We start from the raw sequence: 13114 nt of genomic DNA, 5'->3' as shown, positions 1-13114 counted from the left end.
GTTGTTTTCAACTTTCATATATTTTGTTAGGTTGACCATGGAACAACTGAAAAATGGGATACTTTTTTCATTCAAATAGAGTTTTTCGTTAAACTTCACAGATTCTTCATTACCATCTGGGAAATTTTTGTTTGCTCGAAATAGCGTTGAAAAAAGCAACAAAATCACATGAACTATGTGATGTCATTACTATGAAAATTACCCTCAAATATGATGGGTCGAAAGCGATCCATTCTGACCGAAAAATCCGCAAATATCACCATAGTAATGGAAAATAGCTGAAAGTGTTTCTTTCGATGCCTTAACGTTCAAGCAACAAAGTAAGGAGAATTCAGCAAAAACATAGTCGATTTTTAGTGAATTCTCACATATTGACTAGGGTTTGCAATATTCCCGACAATAGATTTCCCGGGAAACGGGAAAAAAAAATCTCATTTCCCGGGAATTCCCGGAAACCGGGAAAGGAAAAAATCCTTAGAAAAAATGAGATTTCAAATAATGTTTATTAATAAAAAGTTTCAAACAATCGTTTACAATTTAATTATCAATTAAAGAACAAAGTTTATTCAAGTTTACTCCAGAAATTCCGGGAATCCCGGGAAATCGTTCTCGGGATTGCAAACCCCAATATTGATCTAAAAAAAAACAGTATTCTAGAGAAAACTAGAATCTTTACCAAAAAATAGATGAAAAACCACCAATCATTTTTTCTTAATTTTTCAACATTCCCGGATTGCTCATACGTCTACATAAAAATAAAAAATAAAAATAAACATATAAACTTATATAATAACTGAAACAATATTCTCGAAGCAAACTGGCCCGGTGCAAATTATTGATAATGACTTCGAAATTCTTTATATCTCTCGATAAAAAAGACTAAAGTCTAAATATTTAATGTCAAATATTGTATCAAATTTCCACAAATTAAAATAATTTACACTTAGGGAACAACCCGTTAAGCATACAGACGGAAGGCATACGGACGCAAGGCATAGAACGCTAGTCATAATGGATGGCAGGCATACGGGCACGAGGCATATGGACGCGAGGCCGAATGGACGCAAGGCCGAAAAGACACAAGGCCGATGGGAAGTGAGGCGGAATACGGTATTATCGTCATCATCACAGCCCCTTTAAATAACATGTATTTCGCTCTAGGATGTCATTTAGAAAGCAATGCACTCGCGGCCTTCGGCTGACTCGCTGTTCGAGCGAATGATGTCCTTACTCGCTACCACTCGTTCGGACTTAACTAAGGGAAAGAAACTCTGTTTGAGTAGACCTAGCAAATCTGTAGATCAGTCGATTGTGTGCAAGAGACCGCCGCTTCCGACGGCGGGTTGGCGGCCGGCACGGACTGTGGAAACCACGGCAGCTTAGTGCCGCCACGTTTCCTTGCCCTCGATTATGCGTCTGCGCCGCATGTTTTGAAATAATATAATGCCCAACCTCAACTCTTTAGGAATATATTTACGCTTAAACTACATACGTAGAGAAAAAAATATCTGAGTTAAATATAGAATTCATTGAATGACGCTTTTTGTCAATCATCAAGGGTGCAACATATTTTTCAATAGACTCTGCTGCGGAATGTATGTTGCAAATCTGGAACACATAGTCATGATAATTGGTATATCGTATTCAGCCTCGCGTCCATTCGGCCTCGCGTCCATTCGGCCTCGCGTCCATTCGGCCTCGCGTCCATTCGGCCTCACGTCCATTCGGCCTCGCGTCCGTTATGCCATATGGCAGTATGCCTCGTATCCATTATGCATCACATCCATTAAGCCTCGCGTCTGTATGCCTAGCATACTATGCCTAACATCCATATGCCTAGCGTCCATATGTCTCGTGTCCCGTACCCTTCGTAAATACGTAAATACAGGGGAGGTACTTAGCGAAGTGTTACACTGGGTGAGGCCACCATGCAAAATTGCGTTACGTCAGGGTGAAGGGGTATTAAGAATTGCTAAATTCCGCGTTACTTAATATACGAGTGTTTCCTTATCGGCTGTGATTTGCGGTATTTCTATAATCAGGAAAAAATCCAGCATACACAATCACTATCGGCGCGGTAAAAATTTCCTCGGCGGCGGCGGCGCGGCGTGGCGGCGCACAGAACTACTATTGGCTTGAAGTCAGGCAGAAAAATGAAGGTCAGTGAACCAATTGCACGAAAAAGACAAAACTTCTGAGTTTGCCACCGAATAAAGTAATAAATTACATCGCTATTGTTCCAAAATATATTTTTTTATTGAACTTTTTTGCAACGTTTCTCGTAAACGTAGCTGCTATGCAAACACTGAAACATAGTACGTTGAAATTACCCTCCAGTTCTCTTAACCGAGTACCAGTGCAATGATAGACCAGCTCCACCTGTACTGTACGGTACTGTTGCCTTTACAAGCATGTGTTCTTTCAAGACTTCAGTTCTAACGGTTCTAACAGCTGGTTAACAAATTGTTTAAAAAGAGGGTAGTTTTCAATTTTACAGAATGTATCTCAGTACAGAAAACAAATTGTGGCCGAATTGTGGAATGTTATACCTTTGAGTTGGATAAAGGGAGGTTCGAACGTTCGAAAACGGGAATATACATTTCTGACACTCGTACGAATGTGATACGGCCGTAAAGGAGAATAAAAGCGAAAATGTTTTTTTAAATCTACCAGTGGGAAAGATGTTGTTTGACAAATTCATTACGACCTCTTCGCTTCAAGTGATGAGTTAATGCAAATTAGAATGAATATCGTATACGAGTGAATAAAGAAGATGTGCTGGAGAGAGCTTTTCTGCGCTGCCGGTAAATTTGATTACACATTTGTGTATTCTCCGGTGATGTTAACTACAAAATAGTGTTCGAAGAGAGCCAATCTTGATAGTTCTCTCGAAATACTAACGAACAACGGAGATTCGTCGAGTGAATGAATCGACAGCTCAAAAACAAACTCTTGCTCAGTTGTGGTATAGCAACGGCCAAACCACGCTCAATTCGGTCGGTTATTTTGCTGTATTGTGGAAATTTCATTCTCATACTCCGATGGTCGCGATGAAGCCGCGCCAGCACACATCATCAATGCCGTGTTCGATCTCGTCGTGGTAACAACATCGAGCAGCAAAAGCCGATCGCGGTTGCATTCGTTCTAGATCCTTATGTAGCGGTGCTGTTTTACTGATTTAAATGTGCAATACCAGAGCATTCAGTATTATTGAAGTGTAATTAGCAAGTTCTTCACAGATCATAAACGGTGTTAATTTTAGTTTGTTTAGATTATTGCTTTCTGTTGCTTCATTGTTTTCTTGTTGTTCGTCCATTGGTTGCGTTTTCGGATTTTTCAATTATTTATTTCAATTGTTTCATAAATTTGTATGAAAAGTGGAAGTGCGAGACAACAGAGAAATTCTGAGAGAGAGAGGGAGAGGAAGAAACCAACCGGTAGTGCTGATGTGTGTACGCATATCGATATCGAGAGGGAGAGTGAGGACGAGAGCATGAGACGAATTCTTTTGATGCTTTGTGTCGCTGTGTGCAAAGAAGATGTTACCGTTGTGTATCAATAACATTGAAATGAATCTTCATTCTTATAAAATTGAAGAGAAGAAAATTCAAATCGGTTTATTTGTCAGGGGAGCGCAAAAGAGAGAACGGTGGCACATCGAGCGACGAAAGAGTGGGACACTGGGCTTTCGGTTAGGAATCACTAACTGGCCGTTTCGCTAGCGTAGGGCAACCGCAAGTGAATGGTGTCAGTTGATTTGTAAGTGAAACAAGACGGAATAAGTTGTATGATGTTTGCGAATGGTGTAGAGAAATATAGGAAAGCATCGAAATAGGGAATCAATCTGAGTGCAAGGTGTAGGATATAGTGAAAATTCAAATTTAAATACTTTTCTTGCATTATAACAACAGATAGGTTACATCGATACTTGATTTTCAAATTCATTATTTTTTAAACAAGCATAATGCTTAATAATCATCAATCAAGATTTCACAATGACATGTTGGATGGCAAACCGTCAATTTTCAATTGATAGCTATGAAAATGGAAAATCTGTTATATCCATGCTCTGATTATTGCTATTACGCTTTGATTAATTGTTCGTGTTGATGAAAGCAGATAAGCTCATCCAGTTGTCCTAAAAATAATAACGATACTTACTATAAAACTAACTATGAGGTATAGAATTAAAGTTTTTGACACTGTCAAAACTATTTTTTATTTATGATGGACGATTTTTCAATTAGTTTTTTACTAACACATTCGCTTTTACAATGCCATGTGTAAATCATTCATTCTCTTACTCTTCGCCGTCCCAAAAGTTGGCACTCTTCGTTTTGTGAGATAATAGCGAAAGTTCATTCGCCCACACAAGGTTCGAGAGATCGTGAGAATGGACTTCACCATCTAGTTGTTTGACTCTATTACGTTTCATTTCCATCTATAGTAGTACTAGAGCTTCGAATAAGTGTGTTTTGCTCCATACTTGCTTATTTTTTCATGATTGTGTTGAGGAACGTGTGAACATGTATAGTATTGACATTCTTTTGCAATCTTTCCCTTTCTTTTTTTTTGCTGTTTTTGCACTTCGCCATTCAAGTCTGCTGAAGCGAGGAACGTTGGAAAGTTCTCAACTGAACGGAGTACCTTTGTATATATGGTCATGGTCAGACTGTTTTTTTTTTTTTGGCTGAAGAGGTACATACTATTGCCAACTGTAATTTGTGATGAGTGCACAACCTCAGCTTAGATAAGTGAAATGCATTCATTGCTAAGTGGGTGGCGGAAAGTGAGCAAATTGAGTGCTGCTCTCCACCACTTTGCCGCCGGCTGAATGCATGTTTGATGTGATACTTGAAAAGTGCCACTGCTACCAGGAGACTATACAGCTGTCGTGTCGTATCGTACTGTTATCAAAAAAGAAGCAGTCTCGTGCTCCACACAGGCAACAATAGGATAGTACGCTACTGCTGTGTAGATAGTTATCGCATTTATTCATGGGCTGTATATACAAACCAACTAGTCGTTTTGCTTCTACTGCCATTGAGACTATGGTGACATATCGCGAACTATTGGAAACGTCTGTATTATACGTCAATTAGCTTAAAACATCTACCTCATTTTTTAAAACTGGGACACAATTTTTAACAACGCCTTTTTTCAATAGAAAACATTAAAAAAATGTATGATAAACTACTCTCTCGATCGATATAACTATTGTTGTTTGAGATAAATATAAAACTCCTGTAAGCAAAGCAAAATGTTTCTGCTTTAAATTTGTAAAAAAGTTTTCGTTAACTTCTTAGGCATCTCGCAGATCTGCTTCATCCTAGTCAAGCCACCTTGTAGGTTGGGCCCCTCTATTTCTGGTGCCGGTGGGGTTCTTGAAAAGAACCGATTTTCCCACATTGTTGTCCGGCATCCTCGCGGCATGTCCGGCCCTTAGCAAACTCCCCATCTTCGTCAGGTGCACAATGGGAATCTTTCCAAGTAGTGCCAGCAGCTCGTGATTCATACGCCTGCGCCACTCTTCGCTTTTGATTTGTATTCCAATTCCAACAGATATTGTCCGCAACACTTTCCGTTCAAATACGGCCAAAGCGCGTACTGGGGATAGTCAAAATAAGTAGGATAGGCAAAATTTTGATCAACGTTACAATTCTGTTACTTTGCCAAATATCGTTTGATTTTAATAATTCCAGCACCATTCGTTTATGTGGTCATAAACGAGACTGAGAAACTTTTAGTCTCGTTTTATGACCACAAATGTGGCCTAGATCATCAGATGTAGAAAATATTCCTGAATTCCTGTAGGCATGTCAAATCTGCTAGTTTTTGGTTGGAGTTGGTAATGGGTTATCTGATAAAAATGCTTATTTGCATCATAGGCATAGATGGCGAAACTATTTCTGAAGCGAATGGTTCATCAAGATCAGGAATCAGTCAAGAACTCATCGATAAATGGTTATTTTTCATCCGGAAGTCCCTAGAGTAATCAATAGTAAGGGACATTGTTTGCATAAAAATATAGCGTGTGACACATTTATGCTCCGAAAAAGAGGTTTTAAAAGTTTTCCAGTTGAATTGTGTACGAATTATTGAAATTGATCAATATTCGGCAAAGTTACAGCACTTCAAAGTTGATCAAAATTTTGACTATCTCCTGTATATCCTCCGTGAGCAGCTTCACGGTTTCAGATCCATTGAAAAGGACTACTCTAATCAGGGGTTTTTACATCGTCAGTGTCCTGCGGATCGCTTGCTCCTGGATCGAAGCGTCCTGCGAAGACCAAAGCAGGCCTGAATTCCAGCTTGAACACGTCGTTGGATCTCCTTACTTGTGGTATTGTCGGCGGTTACCAGTGATCTCAAGTATACGAAGTCATCTACCACTTCGAGCTCACTGCCGTTCATGATCACCGTCCGTGGGAGACAAATGTTTGTTTTTCTCGATCCTCTTCCTTTCATATACTTGTTTTTCAACGCAGTAATTTTTAGTCCAACTCTCCTAGCCTCCACTTTTAAACTGGCGTAGATTGCTGTCGCGAAGTTTCTCGTAATAACGTCGAGGTTGTCTGCGAAGCCTATGAGTTGACTACCTTTGCTGAAAATCATGCCCAGCGTTTCGATGCGTGCTCGTCGGATTACACCCTCTAGAGCAATGTTGAACAACGTGCAGGATAGTGTTGTATGGGCACATTGTACTCTCGGCATTTCTGCAGGAGAGTGAAGACCTGTGTGAGTGAAGAATTTACAACCAGTATAATCTTTGAAGAAATTTTGCATAACAGTAAAACATTTCAAGTTATTCCAACATTTCTCATCCACATCTATAAACAGTTACTCATATTAGACCTTCATTTCTCTGTTTATACTGATGTATTTAACGTTGTCGACAAGCCTGTATAAATTGTATGCAATTTAATGGTGCTAAGTATCACCATTCGGCATAATTGATTTACTATCAAAGCTGCCTTACATTTTGATTACCAAACATGACCTCTCTCGAATACATGAATATGAATTGTATGAATTTTCATGAATACTTTGCTGACCAACCATATCGCTAATCATAAAACTAATAAAACGCTCGAACCAAGAAAATTAGGAGGGAAATTACAGGAATATGGAAATGTCAGGGAATCATACAAGTTCGGTACATGCCTGAGATTAAGAAGAAATTAGTTGTGTTTGTTTCTACTATGTGAAGTTATACAGACTCAACAATACTTTCTACGATGTCTCGACTAAAATTTTCGTCATTAATAGAATCCAGTAATCCTCCCTTATACTTCGTAGTGGAAATAAAGTGTCCTTTAAAACCATCCGGAAGTTAACAATGGTTTGAAGTCCAGACATCTGTCTCAATCAACGAATGGTTTGAAGTCCGGATTTAATATTAATCTCCATGGGCATCGGAAGCATCACACCGTAATCGTGCTTATGTTTGTTGACGGAATATTCAAGTTTTTCTAAACCTTTCAGGAGATCAGATCTTTATGTTTTGAAGACTCAACAAGATGACAACAATGGTACGACAACCCAACAAAACAGCAGTATTCATAGCACCATGCACCAAAATAGCAGTATTCATAGCACCATAGCACTATTGTGTATTATTAAAATAGTATATACACTTTGTGATGGGTATTTAAAAAAAGCGATGTTGTGGATTCCTACATGGTGTTGTCGTAATCCAAATTAGCAGTGTACTATAACCAAAGTTTCAGTTTATTTTGCCGTTAAGTTTATGCAAGTTTGTGACGTTACCCTCTTCGGGTTGTTAATTTTTTACGAATTCTTTATCCGAGGAAGCTTGCTTGTTGTACATTACTCGATGCTATCAGGTTTATCGCCATTTTTTTTCAAGCACATATCCGTTAACAGTTATTTGCTTGCTAAAGTTTTCGATAGATTTCTCTGGCACAAAGTCCTGCATCGTAATACGATCTTATCTTCTTCATGTTTTTTTCAAACGTGATCATATAGGGGAACTGCTCCATTATTCATCTCAGCCCATATATTCATCTCATACAACATGAAAACACATTGAAAACAGGAAAAAATGCATATTTTCTAACTTAATCGATCTGCTAGTCCATGGAATGGATTCTTCTTAGTTCACTTTAGATTTCTCGTAAAGTAGAATCCTCAAAAACTCACTTAAAAGCTCTAAATTTGATGTAATAGTCAGACATCTGCACTCGAAAACTCATTTATTTCAATCACCTACCTCAGAAAACAAAATCCGGGCATTGTTCAATACGGCTACAACGGGACTCGTTCAGCAGCCAACCAAAGTTTCTTTCATCACTAGCGGACCACTTTTTATTTTAATCACTAAACAAAATCACTCACTACACTAAGAATACTTTAATCTTTGAAATGTTCACCTCAAATTTCTAAAAATAAGCTGAAGTAAGCAGAAATATATGAGATGAGTTACTGCAATTTTTAAGTTTCAACTGTATGTATTTTCATCTGTTTTCACTGCGTTGAAGACAATCAAAAGTTGCCAAATCGAATTCTGTTAATACGAACAAATCATACTGAAAATGTTGAATTATTCCGACATAATTGACATAAGTGGACAGCACTGCCGTGGTTACCTAGGTTACCATATTTGCACGTAAACAACTACAGCGGATATCTAGGTAACCTACTACGACGAGCTACGGCTACGTTCATTCATGATAATGTGATTTATTCATGATTAACAGTGCACTGCAGTGTGATGAATATGGGGGCGTCGTAAGATGAATAATTGAGCAGTGATTTAAGTTTTGAGATGGATAAGGAAGCATTGTGCAAAATGGTTTGTTTTACAAAATTCAGGATAAATCTAGCTAAGTTTACTAAATATACAATACTGAACGATTCTATAAGAGCACGTAAGCGTATTTTGTTTATTCGTTCAATAATTTCATAAAAAAATTGTTGTTTAATTCGTGCATTCTTCGTGAATATCGGTTCAATGAGATGAATAATGGAGCAGTTCCCCTAAGTAAACTCTAAACCAACTTCATTGCTGAATGAACACACCTTTTTTATCTCGTTTTAGTAGTCAAGAATGAGAGCAGATAAATTGTATACGGATACCTATCAAGTTAATATTTAAATTGACAAAATTGATTTTGTCTTCCATAGAAAATTGCATCAACCAGAAACTGTACGTTCCCCATGATGTTAGGAGTCTTCGCGGGGCTTTGATATTTCCTCTCATTCCATTGTGTGAATCAAGATTTCGTGTGCTTCAACAAAGAGCTTAATATGGTCTATTTATTCAATCCACCAACTGAACCAACGACCAACTTTGCGTTTCATTGCTGTGTCGACAATTCTACAGTCAGAAATTTATACCACTAGCCACCTTAACGGTCTTTTGTCCCATTTGACCTGCCCCAATTTTCCAGCGGGAAGCAGCAACCAGTAGTAGCCCCATACCATTCGGAAAACGAAATCACTGCCAAGTGGAATGTAGAAGGAAACAAAGAACATTTATATACGGTACAACCGTGTTCACTACAGTACCCGTTTCGTTCTTCGGCACCGACGCGTGCCCCGCCGAGAGGACAGTTCTATGTCTGTGCATTGAGTTCGCTGCTTACGTCACCAGATTCGGTTGGGAAGGAAAATGCAAATTCCGTACTGGTTCACTATTGGTTGTATTATTTATTTTCCCCTCAGCTCTTGCCTGTTGAGAATTGCACCTACCAGGTGAAGCGAGGTGATATTGAAAGTGCCACTAAATTGCTACGTGTGTTCGCACCATCATCGTCTTATTGCCGTTTTTTTAAGTGTTGCCATAGGACATCGCAAAACGAAATTGTTAGCATTTCTTTTGAGTTTTCAGTGAAATTCGTCGGCTACGGTTTGCATGTCGTAGAGCGCCTTTTTTAATTTTGCATTTGCGTTTTGCCTATTAGAAGGAAAGGTTCAAAGTTCTTTTTAAGAAGGAGATCTTTTTTATTGTTCACTAAATATTACATGTAAGCAATCACGACAGTCTGTTTCTGTGTGGTTTTCTGATTCACTCTGTAAATATTATTAATCCACGAGTACGCCACATATATTGGAACGAATCGCTTTGCAACGTGATTCATGTCCATTGGTGTGAATGTGACGTTGAAAGAGAGAAAGACAGAGAAACAGAGCGCGGGAGATCATCTAACCGAGTGGATTCGCGGGTCGAGTATGGTGTGATAAGGTGACCATCGCTGGGGCACGTTTTCATATGTATTTGAACAACTGGAGCCCTATAAACTCCCATGCAGTGAGCGAATGAATGAGAAAAGAGCGACACGGGCGAATGGATAGCGTGTCTTTGAGCTAGCCGTCAGCGTCAGAAAGAATCGAGACAAACAAACGAATGAAAAATAGTGGTGTCATTTATTATAATGTTTATTACGATGTATTTATATTATCCATTTTCACATTTCTGTCTCGATTCATTCGCCGAGCGTTTAAACGAAATTTCCAATACCAGACCAGTGTTCCACAGGCAAGTGTGTTTTTATAGAAGGAAGCAATTCGCTACCAACCAGTCATTAGAGATGCAGACTCAGTGAACAGAAAAAAATAAATATAACAAACCCTGGAAGGACATATATCAATTAATTGAACTGGAAGCAACTGTGTTCGTTAGAGTGATATTTCTAGCATAATAATACTGAAGGTTTCGCAGAGACTATCCGTAATTGACATTAGAGTGATTCCACAATTTGCGTCATGCAACGACGTACGCCAGCATCGTCGCAACAAAATAAAGGTAATTAAATATTGTTATAAGAGGTATCACTGAAGGCGACTCACTAAGGTACTGATAATATCGTTCTCGAGTTGACAAGACTCAGAGCTCCAGGCATTCGTTTCAAGTACCCAGTGATAATCCATTTAAAGTTTACACTTGATAAGCAATGCTCTGTATTGGCAGTGTCATATTACAGTTTGCAGGATTTGGAATATAAATTGACGCGGATTTCCGTAACTATGGAATGAAAACAAAAAACTGTTTTTGTTTCATATTTTTGTATAGAGAAGGCGTTCTCTATTGAACGGCTAAAACTTTCGTGAGAAATATTTTATTACTTACAAACACTAATCCAAACAAAACAAAAGGATAAAATCATTAGTAGTACGTAAGTTTTATCATAATTAATATATTTTGATTGTGTGCTAAAAAGGCATCGATTAAAGAAATTTCGTTCGAACGATCGTGATTTGCAATCTTTGGTTACTATAGTAGCATGTTTATTTAAATTTAAAACCATTGCGGATCATAGCCAAAAATCGTTTCTTTCCCTTACAACCTGCAGGATCATTTAAACATAAAAAGGTCTTCTGGCTTAAACGAGTTGAGACTTCTGTGCTCATAGAAAAGGTTATAGGTGACAAAATCTAGGTGTTGAGGTTGATGGAAGCTTTATATTACAATTATACACGCAAAAGCTCGTATTTTGATCAAATACATATCGCGTTCTTCCGATTCGCAAAAGTTTTGATTTGATTTCACACAAAAATTGTTCGTAACAAATAATATAATGATCATCTAGCGAATACATTACAGTAACTTGAGAAAAATTTCTTACACTTCTTACTCTTACAGCTCTTACACTTCGAGATTCACTCGCCTCCTCTACGTTCCATTCTCAATCTGCAGTACACCGTGGATGGTGCACAACACCTTGCGCTCGAAAACCGCGTCCATATTTCATGGTCGTAGAGGACTGCCGGTCTGATCAGTGTCCCGTAGATGATCAACTTGGTGCGACGACGAATTTTACTCGATCGGAGCTACCTCCGTAATCCAAAGTATGCGCGATTTCCTGTCCATAGGGTTTTGTTATAGGGCACAAGACGAGCAACTCGCCTCACGAGCAGTCACTGTCGAGGCGAGTAAAATGTTGTATTAGCGAACGCGAGTGAAACTTGGCTGGTGATTTTTTTTTGTCTGTATTTTTGAGGTTTTTTTCCTCCTGAATCATGCAAGTAATGAAAGGTAAATCGGATAAAGCTATGTGTATTCTCTTCAATCTAATGATTTTGTAGTATGAATGGCGACCACACATGTATGCTCTAAAATACTTCCAATGAACCAACGAGTAATACAGCGCCTTGAGAGCGATGTCGTTGGCCTTACGTCGAATAAATCCTTGAGCTGCGAACACTTCAGCAAGAGTGATGGAAATGTGCTCTTCACCAACGATGAGATCTGGGATAGAGGTAACACGTTGCAAGGTTTTAGCTCAAATAGAAAATCGATTCCGATTAGCCAGCGAGAAAATGTAATGGATTTACGTTTATCGATGTTGAATTCCATTCCGTTTTTAAGTCACCAACGTTGTAGTTCATCTATTTCTATATCGTTCTATATACCTTGTGGAATACTAGATACGATGGAAAAGATGCGGAAATGCGAACCGTTGACGAAGGCAGTTCGCTCTGCTAAATTGGCGCGCAGCCAATCCATAATCCAGAACGGAAAACCCAAATAATTGAATTCCGCTACAGCAATATTGTGTAAATGCTTTGGAGAAGACGAAATAGTTGGTTGTTCTCGATTTCTGTTGAAGGAAACTAAAGAACGTTTTTCACAAATCCGCGTTGACACTCGGATATCAATGGTAGGGAAGCAGGGTAGAGTAGGTTGTGGTTTATTCCTCCAAAGATTTTTGCTAGGCAGCACAGAATAAAAATGTCACGGGAATTCTCAATTGCGTGACCACTTCATGGACCGAGCAGATTGAAGTTAACAATTCACAACGGAATTTTCAAAGATTCGGCGCACTCTTCCAGGAGCAATGGCGGAAGTTTTGTATTTCAATAATATAATAACGACCAGTCCGGCCGGGGCCTTCAGTCCAAAGTGCGCATCCACCATCTTCATAAACTGCCGTTCTACGCATAGTTGTCCCATGTTACTTTTGGTCGATTTTCATTTTTCATCACCAATGAGTCTATTTTCACGTATATTTTTGAAAAACTTTTAAAAATAACATTGTTTGTTCCGAAAATCTTGAAAAACCATACCAAGTCTGTTCGTCCCATCGATGATTTTCTACACTTATTTGTCCCAATAGATTTTTTCTATTCTATTTCATCCCACTAACCATTA

General features: G+C 38.6%; 1 protein-coding gene across 6 annotated transcripts in view; it reads left to right on the top strand.

Moving 5' to 3' along the window:
• The window catches only part of LOC129726139 (ankyrin repeat domain-containing protein 11), an 88022-nt gene that overhangs the window by 48521 nt on the left and 26387 nt on the right, over positions 1 to 13114 (top strand). The window contains exons 1-2 of one of the 6 annotated variants that reach the window (XM_055682810.1): positions 3067 to 3217; positions 10487 to 10768. The exons of 1 other annotated variant lie outside the window; for it this stretch is intronic. In XM_055682810.1, the coding sequence (XP_055538785.1) occupies positions 10729 to 10768 (40 nt within the window). In that variant the 5' untranslated portion in view covers positions 3067 to 3217; positions 10487 to 10728. Of the gene's footprint in view, positions 1 to 3066; positions 3218 to 9823; positions 10769 to 13114 lie in introns of those variants that run through there. 4 more of the 6 variants (XM_055682812.1, XM_055682813.1, XM_055682814.1 and 1 more) reach the window with 4 other exon arrangements.

This window comes from Wyeomyia smithii, chromosome 2, assembly GCF_029784165.1.
Source record: "Wyeomyia smithii strain HCP4-BCI-WySm-NY-G18 chromosome 2, ASM2978416v1, whole genome shotgun sequence".
Taxonomy (NCBI): Eukaryota; Metazoa; Arthropoda; class Insecta; order Diptera; family Culicidae; genus Wyeomyia; species Wyeomyia smithii.
The sequence above is the reverse complement of the archived record's forward strand: the minus strand, read 5'-3'. Positions and strand labels throughout refer to the sequence as shown.